At 38.7% G+C, this 17,983-nt stretch overlaps 1 protein-coding gene across 2 annotated transcripts in view; it reads left to right on the top strand.

The window, feature by feature from the left end:
- The window catches only part of LOC308687953 (protein NLRC3-like), a 79,424-nt gene that overhangs the window by 31,756 nt on the left and 29,685 nt on the right, over positions 1-17,983 (top strand). For both annotated transcript variants that reach the window (XM_081360771.1, XM_081360772.1), the window contains exon 4: positions 4,673-4,846. In XM_081360771.1, the coding sequence (XP_081216897.1) occupies positions 4,673-4,846 (174 nt within the window). The remainder of the gene's footprint in view (positions 1-4,672; positions 4,847-17,983) is intronic.

The following is a 17,983-nucleotide window of genomic DNA, read 5'->3' as shown; positions in this document are numbered from 1 at the left end:
AAACAGACATCAAGAATCAGCATATGAATCTCAACAATGGTGACATGCTTCATGGTGCAATGCATTCTGGGTGCATCATACGAAACTTATCCATAGCTCCCAGAATGCATTGCACCATGAAGCATGTCACCATTGTTGAGATTCATATGCTGATTCTTGATGTCTGTGTGTGAGCAAGATTAGGAGGAGCCTAAAATATGTAAGTGGTGTTAAAAATCATTTGACGTTCTGATTAAATTCTATTATTCTCTTGCTGTAGAATCACAACAATAAAACAAAATGAATATCATACTACCCGTATGAACCTCACACATAATCAATGAGCTAAGCCACTACATGATGATTATATTCTTATCATCAATCAGCTTACAGCATCTGATTATATTTTCTCTTGCTGTTCTTGCCATAACAAACAGACACAGCTGCCAGAGAAAAACTAATGTTAAAAAGTCAAGAGCCTGACTAAAGCACTCACTGATCGCCACAATGGTAACATCAAATCAAACTATTACTTTCAAATAAGTAATCAACATCTAAACCTCTGTTAATTCTCAATAAGAATTTCTGAAGACGTCTGACATAAATAAAGTCAGTCTGCTTAGTAATAAGTGAAGCTGGTAATGCTGTTTGTGGAGTTGTTTAATGAGATCTTGAGAGATTTAATGTATTTTATCTTCAGTTGATTTCATCCAAGGTTGTGGCTGGAAGTAGTTCTTGTGTTTCTCTTTCCTTCAGTGATTATGCTTGTTAACAGCAGGTGTTCATCATTAATGCACTATCATTATTCAATCACTTAATTATCTCATTACCTCCAACACTGATTCAGTGTTACATTTAACAGCCTGTACTGTGCACACTAAGCAGTGTTCATTTCATCTGGGCAAACCCATGTGGGGCCTACATGGAAACCGAGGACAAAACTGGCTGGGTCCCAGTTAGATAGCCCAGGTCAAACCCATTTGGGCCCCACATGGCTGTGTTGGCTGTACATCTTGGATGCCTTTGAGGTAAGCTAAAACATACCAAAAATTTATTTCAAAGTGAACTATCCCTTTAAGCACTGTAGTAGGGTCGAGGACGAGCATTCTGCCCGCTGTATTAAGCGCGCTCCCCGCCTCGAATGTCACAGGCGTAACGCCTATGTTATTGCGCCCCGAAGCACATCTGTCGCACGGCGAACACAGCGCGCTTCGCATCCAACCCTTAGCCAGCCATGCAGAGGCATGGGCAGCGCTTCCAGGGGTTTCGGTCTGGGTGCTAGACATTATAAAGAGAGGCTTCTCGCTACAGTTTTGTCGACGCCCTCCCCGATTCACAGCGCGCGTCGAAACTACGGTGACTTTAGAAGTAGCACACCTACTTCGCGCCGAAATATCAAAACTGATGAGCAAAGGGGCGATAGAGCATGTATCCCAAGCTCAAAGCGAAGGGGGGCTATACAGCAGATACTTTCTGGTCCCCAAAAAGGACGGTGGTATCAGACCCATACTGGATCTAAGACGGCTGAACAGAGCATTAGTGAAACGCAGTTTCAAAATGCTCACGACCAGGAAAATCCTCGCGCATTTTCGCAGAGGAGACTGGTTTATGTCGATAGATCTGAAGGACGCGTATTTTCAAATACAGATAGCGTCACATCACAGGCGATACTTGAGATTCGCCTTCGAGGGTCAGACATACCAGTATTCACCTTATTCCGCCCCGCCCACTTTTACTTCTGTCCAGTACTTCCGTTGTAAACCAACTTCCGGTTTAGCGGACCCTCATTCAATTTCGATGAGAACTGCAGAGAAGTCTCACTGATAAAATGTCACATAAGATAAGCTAATTTGTGCCAAATGTGCTATGTACGTGTGAATCAACAGCACAGCAATGCACTGTTTCTCGGGGTAATTTTTAAACGACTTTTAGGTGTTTATATGACCCGTCTGCCTGTCTGATCGCAGCCCGGCCGATGTGTAGTGTTTAGCCTACATAATAGCCACAAACATCTAATGTTGTAATGGTCTCACTACAGGACACATACACATGCTATACCTTGTTTGAAAGCTATGGTCCTCTAGAATTCAGTCGCTGGATTTATTTTACAGCCATTACTTGTGTTAGAGATCAAACCATAAGAAATTGCAGCTAGCAGTTAGCTAAGCTAACGTTACCCTCTTGTTCATCTAGTTGAGGCTCTACTTTCTTTCTAACACCAGTTCGTGGCTATTTTAGCGCAATTTTCCACCGGACAAAATTGCGATGGTTAACTCATGATTTCTGTTCTGTCTGTGCGCACCAATCTTGCACTTCTATCTACTCCTCAACCAGACCACCTAGAGACTTCGGGTTTTCGGCATTATGTTATGTCCTGGAAATTCCAGAAAAAAATCCGTTTTTTGCAAATTTCTCTGCAACCATAATAGCTATCGAGTTGAAACAAATTGCAATCGATAGCTTCTAAAATTTAAAATAATATTAGAAAAAAAGAATTGATCAAAAATCTTTCCTTTATGCTACAAAAATTAATTAAAACTTTATATGAAGAGAAATAAGAAAAATATTGCCTTTTCACCTATAAAACTATTGTTGTATATTTGGAGAAATATATAATTATCATGAGTAATTATCATATGTTACTAAAATATTTCGCCAATATAGAATACAATTCCTATTCATTTTCCACTGAAAAGGAAAAGTGGAAAAGTGACATTTCTTCACCGAAACTAGTTCTAATAAATGCACAATTTAATTATGTGTGTTTTGGGTGTTATTTTCGTGCGATTTGGGGTATTTTTATATTTTCTCTTTCATTTACTATCTCTTAGTGTTGTGATCCCATGACGTGAGAAAATTGCGCTAAAACACTCACAGAGTTTTTATTACTTGTTTTCTCATCTGTTGGCTATACACTGCAAATGTATCTGGTGATTAAGCGAACAAACTGTGGAGTAATAATGTTTCAAACTTTACATGTAGTAGTGTTTGTGCACATCTTCATAACTAAGTAATAGCTATTAGAAAGACACAGCTATTAAATAATTTGATTGTGGCATTGTTTCAAAAGCTTCAAGTGAAATATACTTTAGTACGTTGCAGCAGTTGTTAATAACCATAGGCCAACGCATTTGGCTATAATATTATAGTCTATCTACATATATCAAGACAGATAATAACAGATTGGACCAGGGCAAACAAAGCGCTAAGTAGCTAAACCAGGAAGTGAGATTACGCGCATGGCGCCACCCAGTGCTACTTCCGGAATAAGGTGAATACAGTCCTGCCGTTCGGCTTGTCCCTGGCACCTCGTACATTTACGAAGTGCATGGACGCAGCGCTCGCCCCTCTCAGACTCAGAGGCATGCGAGTGCTGAACTATTTGGACGACTGGCTAATCCTAGCTCAATCATGATCACAGCTCGTGGAGCACAGAACCATTTTACTTGATCACCTCGAGAATCTTGGTATCACGGTCAATTGGACAAAGAGTTCGCTGAACCCCAGTCAAGCGATTTCGTTTCTGGGTACCATTCTGGACTCACAGTCTATGACAGCGCGGCTGTCGCCACAGCGCGTGCTGCACATTCAGCGCGCTGCGAGATCCTTCCGCTGCGGCGCGACTACCCCGCTCAAGAAGTTTCAAAGGATGCTGGGTCTCATGGCCACAGCATCGCCAGTTCTTCAGCTGGGCTTGCTCCGCATGCGCCCTCTGCAGTTCTGGTTGAGAGCGCGGGTGTCCGGCCGGTTACGTCTCAAGGTCAATCAGAGCTGTGTGGCAGCCCTGATACCTTGGATGGCGGACGACTGGTACCGATCAGGTGTAAGCCTGGGGACTTTCTCGAGAGTGAAGATGGTGTCGACAGACGCATCCACCTCGGGATGGGGAGCGCTGCTCGAGGGCAGACCGTTCTTCGGCCTGTGGTCAGAACGAGAAAAGCTCCAGCATATCAACTGCCTGGAAATGCTGGCAGTGCACAATGCGCTGACGCGTTTTTGTCCCCAAATCAAGGACCAACACGTCGTAGTCCGTTCGGACAACACGGCCGTGGTGTCCTACATAAATCGCCAGGGCGGTCTCAGATCCAGATCCCTGTACAGGCTGGCGAAACTCCTCCTAACATGGGCTCAGCACAATTTGCGCTCGCTGAGAGCAGTGCATGTGCCTGGGCTCCAGAATGTGGGCCCAGACAGACTGTCCAGGAACAACATTCCCCTGGGCGAATGGTCTCTACACCCACAAACAGTCCGGCTGCTGTGGGAGAGCTTGACGTAATTGTAATAAAAAGACAACAGTAGGTTAGCGTTAGCTACATGATAATAACTAAACCATACGAATAAAGTACCGTATCCACTATCCAGACATAATATTTTAAACTAACCATTCGCAAACGTCCTGCTGGAGCCGCTGCATTGCACCCTTAAGTAATTTACTTTACACACAAACTCAACTCATTACTTTGTGTGGCAGAAACTACTCAATTGAGTGAAAGTAACTCAGGTGAATACACATTAATGTAACATAGTAAATATAGTTTATATATTGTATATACTATATTGTAATATATTAACGCAATATATTATATCATATGTTTTTCAATATATTTAAACTAGTTAATATATTGATCATAAATGTATGAAAATATATTTTTATTCCATGAGGGTTATAACCAGAGTACTCCTTTTTTTTCAGATTAGCAGCCTGTAATCTAACTTATCAGCACTTTGAAGTTGTGGCTTCAGTTCTACAATCATCAAACTCACCCCTGAGAGAGCTGGACCTGAGTAACAATGACCTGCAGGATTCAGGAGTGAATCTGCTCTCTGATGGACTGAAGAATCCAAACTGTCAACTCAACATTTTGAGGTACTTAGAAGTTTTATGTATATAGCGCCTTTCTGTAGCTCAAGGTCGCTTTACATTGTACATTACAATACATTTACACACCCACACAGGCATTATAAACCTATAAGGATACATATAGCCACATTATCCAAAGTACATGTTAAATAGATATATTTTTTAGCTGAGTCTTGAAGATGAGATAGATGAGATGAGATATAAAGAAGTGTAAGGGGTAGTGAATTCCATAATTTAGGAGCATTAACACTAAATGAACTTCCACCTACAGTGGACAAAAAGAAAAGTTCAGCTGATCTAAGGGACCAGGCAGGTTGGTAGGAGTAAAGTAGATCAGATGGATATGGAGGTGCAAGACCATTTAATGCCTTAAATGTTAGAAGTAATATCTTAAAGTGAATACGTGATGCCACGAGTAACCAGTGATGAGCAGAGGAGTAATGTGAGCAGAATGCCTGGTCAAGGTGAGAACATACTGTAATCGATTGATGCATGAATTAAGGTGTCAGCATCAGCTAGAGAAGTTCGAAGATGATTAATATATCCCAAGAACTGAACCTTAAAGAACACCCAGTGTTAGCGGAGCAGTGACCTATAGTGATATAATACTTTCTGTTGCTGATGAAGGAAATGATCCAGGAAAGAGCTGAACCAGTGATACCGATATCACTAAGGCGAGATATGAGTATTTAATGGGAGACTGTGTCAAATGCAGCACTTGTTTATTAACCCTCTGGGGTCTAAGGTGTTTTTGGGGTCCTTGAGATGTTCTGACATGCCCTGACATTTGTGCTTTTTTCAGTTGCTTATAAACATATTAATGGAAAAGGTGTAGTTACACTCTATTTAGCACAAACAGGGCTACTATAATATGTGAGCAACATGCATGTACATGTCTGCATTTTTGAGAGAATAATGTTTATGCGTGGTTATTGAAAAAACTAAAAACTAAAGTTTCTGAAATAAGGCCATAAAACACATTCTAAATATGTGTCAATAAGACTTTTGACTAATGGATGTCATCGCCTAGTGTTTTTTCTTCAAAATGATGTGAAAATCATCCTGCCTAATCATTCACATAACACAATACATTGATTTAAATTTTGCAAAACACTTTCTGTTTGGAAAGGCAATATGTGGAGTGGGCGTCAACGATCCAACACCAATATTTAGTGGTTCGCACCTGAGGAGACAATGGGGCCCGCATACTTAATGAGCCATTCATTCAGGTGTGTCACAAGAAAGAATGCAAGAGCAACAGTTGGAAGCATCTCAATTTTTCTTTTTTTTTTCACAAATTGTGCTTGCAAATTGGCCTATAATATCCAAGGAAAACATGTCTAGTAATTGTGCAGTTAATTCTCATACTGTATTTCCAGTTTTGGAATATTTATCCTCTCCCCAAATTTGTCACTAATAAAACACAATAAAAATTATGTAAAGAAAAGGCTTATATTTACCTTTTAATAGTTTGTTTACATCTACCTTGTAAATATATTTTTTTTTATTAAAAAGGTTACAATTACAACAACAATTCAAGTGTAATCTTTCTTTGTAAAAACTAAAGTATACATTTTATCATACATATTTCAAAGTTAAGGATTTGATTGATTATTTGATTATTTTTGACAAAATATACTATATTTAACATATGAGCAAAAATTGGCAAACAAAAGCTTATTTGAGGTGGCAGATATTTTACAGTAAAAATGTATAATCTCTCCAAAACTAATCAACAAAGTGTTGTCTTTCATATAATAATAATAATACATTTTATTTATAGGCGCCTTACATGACACTCAAGGACACCTTACAAACACAATAAAACAATCAATAATAATCAAATACCAGTATTAAAATATAAAAATATTCACATAAAAGCCTGCCGGAAAAGATGGGTCTTAAGGCGAGATTTAAAAACATGAAGACTTTCACTGTTTCGCACATCCTGTGGCAGCAGGTTCCATAAATAAGGAGCTGCATGACTAAAAGCTCGGGACCCCATAGAAGTAGTGTGAGTTCTAGGGAGAACAAGTGTGAGTGAAGAAGACAATCTTAAAGTCCGAGAGGGAGTATAGATATGAAGATGGTCTAATAAGTATGAAGGGGCAAGGTTATTGAGTGCTTTGTAAGTAAGAAGAAGAATTTTAAAATTAGTACGATATTTTACCAGGAGCCAGTGCAAGTGTTGTAGTACGGGAGTAATATGTTCAGCTAGGGGAGTTCTGCTGATGATTCGGGCAGCCGAGTTCTGTACTAGTTGGAGTTTGTTGAGTACCTTTGAAGGCAATCCAAAAAAAAGACTGTTGCGAAAATCAATACGGGACGTAACTAGAGCATGGACTAGAATTGCCGTGCTCTTTACTGAGAGAGCCGGACGAAGTCGATTGATATTGCGTATATGAAAATAAGCAGAGCGAATGACACTGTTTATATGTGCTTCAAATGAGAGAGTACTGTCCAAAATGACCCCCAAACTTTTAACTTGTTTCGATATAGAGACTGGTAAATTGTAAATTTTCAGAGATGAACATGTAGATTTCGACAAATTATTTTTTAAGCCAACTAGAAGAATTTCTGTTTTACTGGTGTTAAGTTTAAGAAAATTTGAAGTAAACCATTCTTTAATCTCTGCCAAACAATCTGAGAGGACAGATGGAGGAAAATTAGCGGAAGGTTTAGAGGACAGATAAAGTTGGGTGTCATCAGCATATAGGTGGAATTGAATGCCAAACTTCCTAAAAATATTACCAAGGGGTAAAAGATAAATGATAAATAAAAGAGGACCCAATACTGAGCCCTGCGGGACACCTGTATTGACATATGAAGTCTTTGAGCAGAACTGCTTCAACTGTACAATTTGAGTACGGCCCGTAAAGTATGATTGAAACCAAGTCAAAGGGGTACCAATAATTCCAATAGACTCCAATCTGTGCAACATAATGCTGTGTGATATAGTATCAAATGCTGCACTTAGATCAAGCAGAATTAGTATAGATAAAAGTCCAGAGTCAGCAGCTAACAATAAGTCATTGGAGATCTTAACTAGTGCAGTCTCAACACTATGGTAAGGACGAAACCCAGATTGAAATTGCTCGTACAAACCATTATGAGACAGATGATTCTGGACTTGAGCTGCAACATACAGTACCAGTCAAAAGTTTGGAAATGTTACTATTTTTAATGTTTTTGAAAGAAGTCTCTTATGCTCATCAAGCCTGCAGTTAAAAAAAACAAAAAAAAACAGTAATATTATGAAATATTATTACAATTTAAAATAATGGTTCTCTTTTTTAATATACTTTAAAATGTAATTTATTTTTGTGATGCAAAGCTGAATTTTCATCAGCAAGTACTCCAGTCTTTGGTGTCTTATGATCCTTCAGAAATCATTCTAATATGATGATTTATGATCAATGTTGGAAACAGTTGTGCTGCTTAATATTTTTTTTATAACCTGAGATACTTTTTTCAGGATTATTTGATGAATAAAAAGTTAAAAAGAACTGTATTTATTTAGAATAGAAATCTTTTGTAACAATATACACTACCGTTCAAAAGTTTAGGAACAATAACTATTTTTTTTTTAAGAAATTAGTACTTTAATTCAACAAGGATGCGTTAAATTGATAAAAGGTGATGGTAATGATTTATATTGTTAGAAATGTTTTTATTTTGAATAAATGCTGTTTTTATGAATAAATGCTGTTAACGTTTTACTCATCAATGAATCCTGAAAAAAGTATTCCAAAAAATATATATTAAACAGCACAACTGTTTCCATCATTGATAATAACTGAGTATCAAATCATCATATTAGAATGATTTCCGAAGGATCATAAGACACCAAAGACTGGAGTACTTGCTGATGAAAATTCAGCTTTGCATCACAAAAATAAATTACATTTTAAAATATATTAAAAAAGAGAACCATTATTTTAAATTGTAATAATATTTCATAATATTACTGTTTTTTTGTTTTTTTTGTTTTTTTAACTGCAGGCTTGATGAGCATAAGAGACTTCTTTCAAAAACATTAAAAATAGTTCTGTCAGGTCCATTAAGTCAAGAACACACAGACAATAAAAATAATTTAAGAATTTTTATTGAATAGATTGCAAACAAGTTGATGTTCCTGAATTGAAATTTGGCGGTATGGCTCTGTTCAGGGAGTCCTCTGACCTTTCATGAGCACCATGAAATAGCAGAGAGTCAGAGGACAGCAGCAGCATAGGGAACGCTCACAGTTTAGGACTGTGAGAGCTAAAATATCCCCCTGTGAACAGAGCAGGCAACATGACATAAAGCAAATGCCACGTTATGCATAAGGAGGAGCTGGGGAGGTGGCGGGCAGCAGAAGCGAGCAGCAAGCATCAGGGTTCTCAAGTCTCACGCATTGGCCGTGAGACACACGCAATTCAACCAGTTCACACGCTCACACGCCACACCGTGTATTTCTCACGCTGAAAAGGCAATGCCAACCAAGTTGTCCTGCAAGCTTTATATATAACGTTGTATACGACGCGCGGGCACACAAAGTGAAGTTTCCTGCCGCCAGCACGTATCTCGGCCAGATTGCGTTCGTTACTAGAAAACAGATGCGCGAACACACGGAAGTTGACGGAACATTCTCGGCCACCGTACGTTCGTTACTAGGTAACCAACAACATCGCGCGAACACACGTCGTGATGGAGAAGGTAAGTTGGAAGAAAGCTCGTCTAACATTTTTAGGCTAGAACATTTAATATATAGCCCATCGTATACAGGTGCTGGTCATATAATTAGAATATCATCAAAAAGGTGATTTATTTCAGTAATTCCGTAAAAAAAATGAAACTTGTATATTATATAGACTCATTACATGCAAAGTGAGATATCTCAAGCCTTTATTTGTTATAATTTTGATGATTATGGCTTACAGCTTGTGAAAACCACAAAATCAAAATCTCAGAAAATTAGAATATTACATGAAATCACACAGTAATTACACAGTAATCCCATGGTCATTGAACCAGGTTTTGGTTATTTTGGCAGTGTGGGCAGGTGCAAATCCTGCTGGAAAATGAAGGAAGCATGAAGTGCTCTGAAAATGTCCTGGTAGACGGCTGCGTTGACTCTGGATTTAATAAAGCACAGTGGACCAAAGTCCTCTTTTCTGATGAGAGCAAATTTTGCATCTCATTTGGAAACCAAGGTCCCAGAGTCTGGAGGAAGAATGGAGAGGCACACAATCCAAGATGCTTGAAGTCCAGTGTGAAGTTTCCACAGTCTGTGTTGGTTTGGGGAGCCATGTCATCGGCTGGTGTTGGTCCACTGTGCTGTCCACTCAACGCAGCCGTCTACCAGGACATTTCCAGAGCACTTCATGCTTCCTTCAGCAGACAAGCTTTATGGAGATGCTTCCTTCATTTTCCAGCAGGATTTGCACCTGCCCACACTGCCAAAAGAACCAACATCTGGTTCAATGACCATGGGATTACTGTGTAATTACTGTGTGATTTCATGTAATATTCTAATTTTCTGAGATTTTGATTTTGTGGTTTTCACAAGCTGTAAGCAATAATCATCAAAATTATAACAAATAAAGGCTTGAAATATCTCACTTTGCATGTAATGAGTCTATATAATATACAAGTTTCACTTTTTGAATGGAATAACTGAAATAAATCAACTTTTTGATGATATTCTAATTATATGACCAGCACCTGTACATTATTATTGATGCAGTCAAAAACTCTACAACTACTTTGCAACCAGGCCAGAAGCTTTGGCTCAGTTTGGCTAGCTTACGTTATCTGAAACTAAGGGAAATGTTAGTGGGTATGGGAAGGAATGAAGATGTATTTCTTCATTTTATTTTAAATGATATATTATACTGTATTAATAGTCTTTCTAGTTACATTAAGGAGCCACAGTGCTTCAAGTGGGAGCCACCTACCCCTGTTATCAAGGCATCAAAATGTGCAACAAACACACCACATGTCCCACCACACAATAAATCATTATACCATTTCGACTAGACACATTCAAAACGCAAAAAGATTTGTATTTCCAAACTGTTTGGAGCAATTTGTTATATTTTTGTAATTTTTGTATATTTGTAATTTTGAAATATAACATTAAAGAGTATATTTAATGTTATGCATTGCTCTGTCATTTATCAGATATTACAATTGTTATAATTTCAGTTTGTGCTGGTTAATTGTGAACAATGGGTAAAATTGGGGGGCGGGGACAGGCGGGGCGGGGCTCCATTAGGGCTCCTCCCCTAACCGCATGTGATCTCACTCCAAGCTTTTGATAAAACTTGAGAACCCTGAAGCATGTATGATCAAACTGAATGTGCTTTAAATAGGGCGCCTTGTTTGAGCTTGGCCATTGAGCAGCGAGGGGAGTTAACGAGCTAATGCAGCTCAGCTGGAGCAGATCAGCTGACAGGACAGTGTTGTTAACAAATAGCATTAGCAGCATCTTGACTACCTGGCCTGCCAGAACTGACGCTGATGCTCAATTTCTGTCAGGTCCATTAAGTCAAGAACACACAGACAATAAAAATAATTTAAGAATTTTTATTGAATAGATTGCAAACAAGTTGATGTTCCTGAATTGAAATTTGGCAGTATGGCTCTGTTCAGGGAGTCCTCTGACCTTTCATGAGCAGCAGCAGCATAGGGAACGCTCACAGTTTAGGACTGTGAGAGCTAAAATATCCCCCCAAACAAAACCACACCCGGCAATCCTCTGAGATACAGAGGATGATTTTATTTTAACAATTTATATGCTTAGTAATCTACAAATATATACAGATAATTTGCAATATGTTCTGATCAGATGAGTCCTGACCATTCATGAGTTAGCAGAAGTCAGGGGACAGCAGCAGTATGAGGAGATAGCAGCCGCATATAGGGACAGCATTATCAGCATGAGGGGAAGCAGCAGCAGCAAGCTCACGTTATTTGACTAGATGAGCTATCCCCCCCAAAACAGAAATTGAGTGTCTCGAACGGTGTCGTCTGAGCCACCCTAATTTAGCAATTTATATTATGGTAAAAATGAATAATTAATTACTGAAATGACTATTTAAGACTGCAATTGCTAAAACATGCTGTTACCTAGAATTATCTGTCTTTGAACTGTTTTGACAGTCTACAGTGTAAGCGCTATGAAGAGATGACTAAGCCACCTTCTGAGAAACAAGCTAGATGAAGGAATTAAACAGCTTTTTACCAGCGTACAGATCAGCAGAAGCGAGCAGCAAGCATGTATGATCAAACTGAATGTGCTTTAAATAGGGCGCCTTGTTTGAGCTTGGCCATTGAGCAGCGAGGGGAGTTAACGAGCTAATGCAGCTCAGCTGGAGCAGATCAGCTGACAGGACAGTGTTGTTCGCAAACAGCATTAGCAGCATCTTGACTACCTGGCCTGCCAGAACTGACGCTGACGCTCAATTAATGTTTCCAAACTTTTGACTGGTACTGTACCTTTCCAAAATTTTAGAAAGGAAAGGAAGAGTTGAGATGGGACGAAAATTATCAAAGTTACTTGAATCAGCTCCCGGTTTTTTAAGTAAAGGAATTATCACAGCAGTTTTCAATTGAGATGGAACAGTTCCAGAAGTAAGTGAAGAGTGTATGATTTCTGTAATTAAAGAAGATAGAGAAGACAAGCAGGCTTTTACCAAGTACGTTGGAATAGGGTCCAACTGACATGTGGTAGATTTACTCTTATTAATAGTATTGATTACTTCCTCAATGGTTGGAAGTTCAAAAGAGGAAAGCATAGAATTAAGAGGTTGATCAGAACAAGGGTTAAATTGACAGCTATCAAGCTTTGTCACAGACATTTGTTGATGAATGTTTTCAATTTTCATTATGAAAAAAGACAAAAAACTTTCACAGAGATCAGCAGAGTATAGATGTGAAGGAAAAGAATCAGGTGGTTTTAAAATATTATTTACCACAGAAAAAAGGGTTCTTGTGTTCCCTTCACCAGAACTAATCACACTGGCAAAGTAATCAGTTTTAGCTGTAGTAAGGGCAACCTTATAGTTTTTCATATGCTCAGAATACAGTTCTTTATGCACCACAAGTCCAGTCTTGACATATAATCGCTCCAGGCGTCGACCTTTAAAGAGCATCTTGCAGGTAAAAAAAAAATCTAAATGAATATATAACCGTGTATGAAAATACCATATAAAAAGATAATGCAGGATTTAAAATGTTTTAAAACGACATAAGGACACCAATTTAGTAGATAAAAGTTGACTGCTCGTACAAACCGCTTTTTTTCAACATCGCGTCATTTTACGTCACACGAGGGAGACGTGTGCTGTGCTGCCGCAGCTCAGTGCAGAATAGGCTGGTATTCAGTAAGAGCGGTCGTGAGTCAGTGTGTTTTCACTAGTTTTTGTATTTCAATTTATCATCGTCATGGTAAATTTATGTGTTTGTGGAGCTTGCAAAAACTCCAGCCTGTCAGGACATCGAGTACACCGGTTTCCTAACAAGAAAAAGGACGGTGATATCTTTCGTGCCTGGGTGCAGTTTGTGCAGGTGAAGAGACGGGATTTCTCTTCCGCGTCGGCTTCGGAAAACGCGGTCGTGTGTAGCGTTCACTTCAGATCGGAGGATTAGGCTATTGTCCCAGCGATATGATGGAGTTCAACATGGGATACCGAAGTAAGAACCGGGTGAGACTCAGAGCTGGTGCGGTTCCTTCAGTGCACGCATCTTCGGGTTCTCCCGCCGGATGTAGGCGCGAGCACAACATCAACTGGCAAACGCAATGTAAGCGGAACGAAACTGAGCTACTCGTTATTGTGTTTGTGTGGACCGTTTATCAGTTTGGACCAGTGCAGCGCGAGCCTGATCAAGCAACACTGTAACTGCGAGATCCAGTAAATAAAGCATTTGAATTCGCCACATTAGTAATAACATCGCTGCGAGATCTAGTGAGAAATATTCACATTTCTCCGTTATTAACGGATCAAACAGCGCTGACGTGGAAACCAGGAATAAACATGAACATGCAATGAATGAACAAACTATCCAGTGTCCACAGATCAGCAACATTCACCATGTCTTTACTGTAGTAACACTAACTGCAACCATGGAAGTTTGGCATTTTCCACTAAGGCCCAGTATGCATCCACTTCCCTGCAACACTGACTTTCCTCAGCTGTAAACATTGCCTCGCATTTCCCACACAAGCACCTATGGAACAAAAAATGTATCAGGAATAAATATCTCTCTGTCTCTCGATGAGAAACCGCTAAGTTATATCACCTAACGTTAGTCTGGGCGGATATTAATGAGCATGACAAACGCCTTATCAAAGCTTAGTTTCTGTTATTGTAAGTTCCAATACGTTCTGTCTAACATTAATACTGGCCTGTCCCTGCTCTCTTGGCAGCCCAGCAGGCTCATAATTGTATGGCTGTGGTCCATCAACAATTTCCTCAGCGTCCGAAATGTCATTGCGATCCACTTTTCCCTGTTGTTTGAATCGACCGCTCTCCCTCGTGCTACGTCACGCCCGTCACGCCCATTTTCAGATGCGGAAGTAAAATTTTCTCACAAAAACGACTCCAGAAGCCACTGTAGCGCATTTATAATTTTTTTTTAAAGAAAATCTAGTTCCTACATTATTTTTCTATACATTGACTTGTTGGGTCTTCTAACCTGCAAGATGCTCTTTAACTTTTAACATGCGTAGTTCTGGAGTAAACCAAGGAGCAGAGTTGACAAATGAAACCGACCTGGTTTTTAATGGAGCACAGACATCTAAAATCGTTTGCAATCCAGTATTGTAATGTAAAACCAGGTCGTCTGGGGTGGAATATTGAACATTGCTACAAAGGTTGGAAAATCCTTCAGCAAAAAACGCAACATCAATGTTTTTTATGTTCCGGAATGAGATAGAACGATGTAGATTATGCTTAAAAACAGGTAACTGAACATTAAACGACACCAGCATATGATCTGAAATGGACAGATCAGAAGTAGTACAATTATGAGGAGTTACACCTGAACAACACACAAGATTCAGTGTATGACCTTTTACATAGGTAGGTGAATTAATAAATTGTTGTAAGCCAAAGCCATCAAGACATGATAAAAAATCCCTTGTAGATACACTACCAGTATTATCAATATGAATATTAAAGTCCCCAAGCAGAATCACATTAGGAGACAATGAAGAAAGAAAGGTTAAAAATGCAGAAAGTTCATGTAGAAAAGCAGAGTTGGTCTTAGGAGGGCGATAAAGAGTAGCGAGAATCATAGGAATTGACCCAGTAATTTGCAATGTAGTAGATTCAAATGAGGTGTATTCTGGCATATATATTTCTGAAACTTTCCATTTATCATCATGTAATATTGCTAACCCCCCACCACGGCCCGATGCACGGGGTTTGCAGATGTAAACATAGCCCGGGGGAGTAGAATGATTGAGTTGGAAGAAGTCATTACTTTGTTGCCAAGTCTCAGTCAGACAGAGAAAGTCAAACTTACGATCCGAGAGCAAATCATACACAACAGGACCTTTGTTTGACAGCGATCGAATATTCCATAATCCTAAAGTAAGATCATTCTTACCGGCTTTAGTGTCAGCTGATCTGGGTAGCTTTGCTAACACACTGTGGTCCGTGGCCCGTGGATATTTCTTTGAGGGATGAGGGTTGGAAGACCAGAGAGATGGTATTGCTCTTGAAGTATCAGATATGTAACCTCGTCGGGACCCCCGATGTATGTATTTACGTCGTGGTTGATATGCAATGTCCCGATGAAAGTGTAGAGCAGGATGTGGCTCGCAGAGACGAAAGCGCAGTTGAAACAGTTCATCCGCCGTGTATTGATGAATTAAAATCACAGGGCGAAAGCCAGAAGAAATGATAAACCAGACGAATGCGATCCAGGAAAACAATTTAGTGATCTTCATATTCCCACTCTGCGACACAGCTCTGTCTGTGCGACAAACTGAGCCAACAGTCAAACAGCTCCAGAAACAACGTTTCCGATGTGGGCAAACTCTGGTTATTATTGCAACTTTGACAATAAAACAATAAAACAGCCGCTACAGCTGAGTAAAAGCGTAAAACAGCAATATCAGTAGCCTGCGTTCACTCCGTTGAATTGTTGAATAGTGGCGTCTTGGGAGACGTCCGTAACATAGGTCTTTCATTTTTATTATAAGAAATATAAATGTTAATTTGCAGTTTAATACGTTGCTTATACAACATTTCAACATATTTCAGTCGATTTTTACTCAGTATAGCAATACAGTTTGCTAAAAGCAAAACATTCATTCACACAGAAACGCGATTCAAATTTAAACCGTCTTTTGCAAGTTGTGATAAACAGCGTGCATCTCTGCCGTTCATTCATTCATTCATTCACAGAAACGCGATTCACTTGAGAATGAAAAAAAAAAACTTACTACAGGGAACTACACTAACCTTTTCCACTGGTGGCACTTGCGCTACTAACTTTTTCAGTTACTGGCGCAAAACATGATTTGGTCGCACAAATTATTTATAGTAAGCCGCTCTGGAAAATAATGAACAATAACGAAACTGTATTGCATACAGATGTGCTTTTTATTTTACTTGCCATCTTTTAAACCACATGCCTTCTTGTTTTTGTTTTCTTTAACATTGGTTGGGATAGATTTTCTGCATTAGAAAATACAGTACACAATAAAGTGCAAAATGGATTTCAACATGCTATGGTTGGCACAGATGGGCAGACTCCTGAACACTTAAGTAGTGATGCACCGATGTGAAAATTGTGGTCGATACCAATAATAACCGATATTAATATTGCTGTTATGGCATAAAACAGTAAAAAAAAAAAAAAAAAAAAAACAGGAACATTGTGTACAATTAAGATAGGCTACTTAATTTATTATTCCAATTAGGGGTGGGCGATATGGCAAAAATATCATATCACGATTCTTTTCAGGAAAATCACGATTCACGATTTTATCACGATTCTTTTTTATGTTGGTTTTACTATTTTGTGACTAAGCATTACAGCCAAACTAATGTCCATATTTTAAAAACAAAGCCATATGTAACAAAAAAAAAAAGGCAGACAGGCGAAGATAAAAATATTTGTCATTATTTTCTTTGTTATTAAATATTAAGATCAAAGATACACATTACATAATATACAAATTAAATAAACAGTGCTTTATGTTTTCAGCTACAGTAAGTGTTTAACAGTAGCATTAAAGAAAGTAATTAAATGAACAAATATGAAAATAAAACAAAACAGACTTCACTGTATAAATTATACGTTGATACTTATTAAAGCTACTATTAAAGTTATCAGTCAAGAGCAGTGAGTGATTTTCTCATGGCATTGTGTTGTTTTATTAACATTAAAGGAATAGTTCTCCTAAAAATTCAAATTATTATAATTTACTCTCTCAAGTTGTTTTAAACTCGAATAAGTTTCTTTCTTCTGTTGAAAATAAAAGTTATTTGGAAGAATGTGGGTAACCAAACAGTTGATGTACCCCATTGACTTAGTATATTTTCTCCTATGGAAGTCAATGGGGACCAGCTACTGTTTGGATAGCCACATTCTTCAAAATATTAATATTAGAAAAATATTAGAAAATATTAGAAGGAAATTAATACAGGTTTGGAACAACATTAGAGTGCGTAAATGATGAGAGAATTTTTATTTTTGTGTTTACTATTGCTACTGTCTCTTTAAGAGTTGCGCACGACGCGTCTAATATACACGCATTTGACAAGCAGATTTACTCAAGTTTGCATTCACTTTAGACATAACCGACTTTGTTTATCTAAACCTTGTGTGTATTTAACAGTATAAGCACAATAAGACTCGAAAGATCGAACTTAGTCCAGTATCCAGGCGCTTGTAGACAGGCTTTTAGTGCATGTGAGCTTCACATACACGCTGAGGAGCGCACACGTTAGAACACGTTAAAATATTAAACGTTAAATATTAAATGTTAAACTATAGCCCGTCAATTTTCTCAAAATTCTCTCTGTGTGCGCGCGTCCGTGTTTGTGTGAGAGAGAGAGAGCTCGCGCAGCACTGATACAATGGTAGGCTACGTTTTAATCTAAGTAACAGTTAACGATCGCGGGGCTGAAGCCAACTTGATGT

This window comes from Scardinius erythrophthalmus, assembly GCF_964197995.2.
Source record: "Scardinius erythrophthalmus genome assembly, chromosome: 1".
Taxonomy (NCBI): domain Eukaryota; kingdom Metazoa; phylum Chordata; class Actinopteri; order Cypriniformes; family Leuciscidae; genus Scardinius; species Scardinius erythrophthalmus.
The sequence above is the reverse complement of the archived record's forward strand: the minus strand, read 5'-3'. Positions and strand labels throughout refer to the sequence as shown.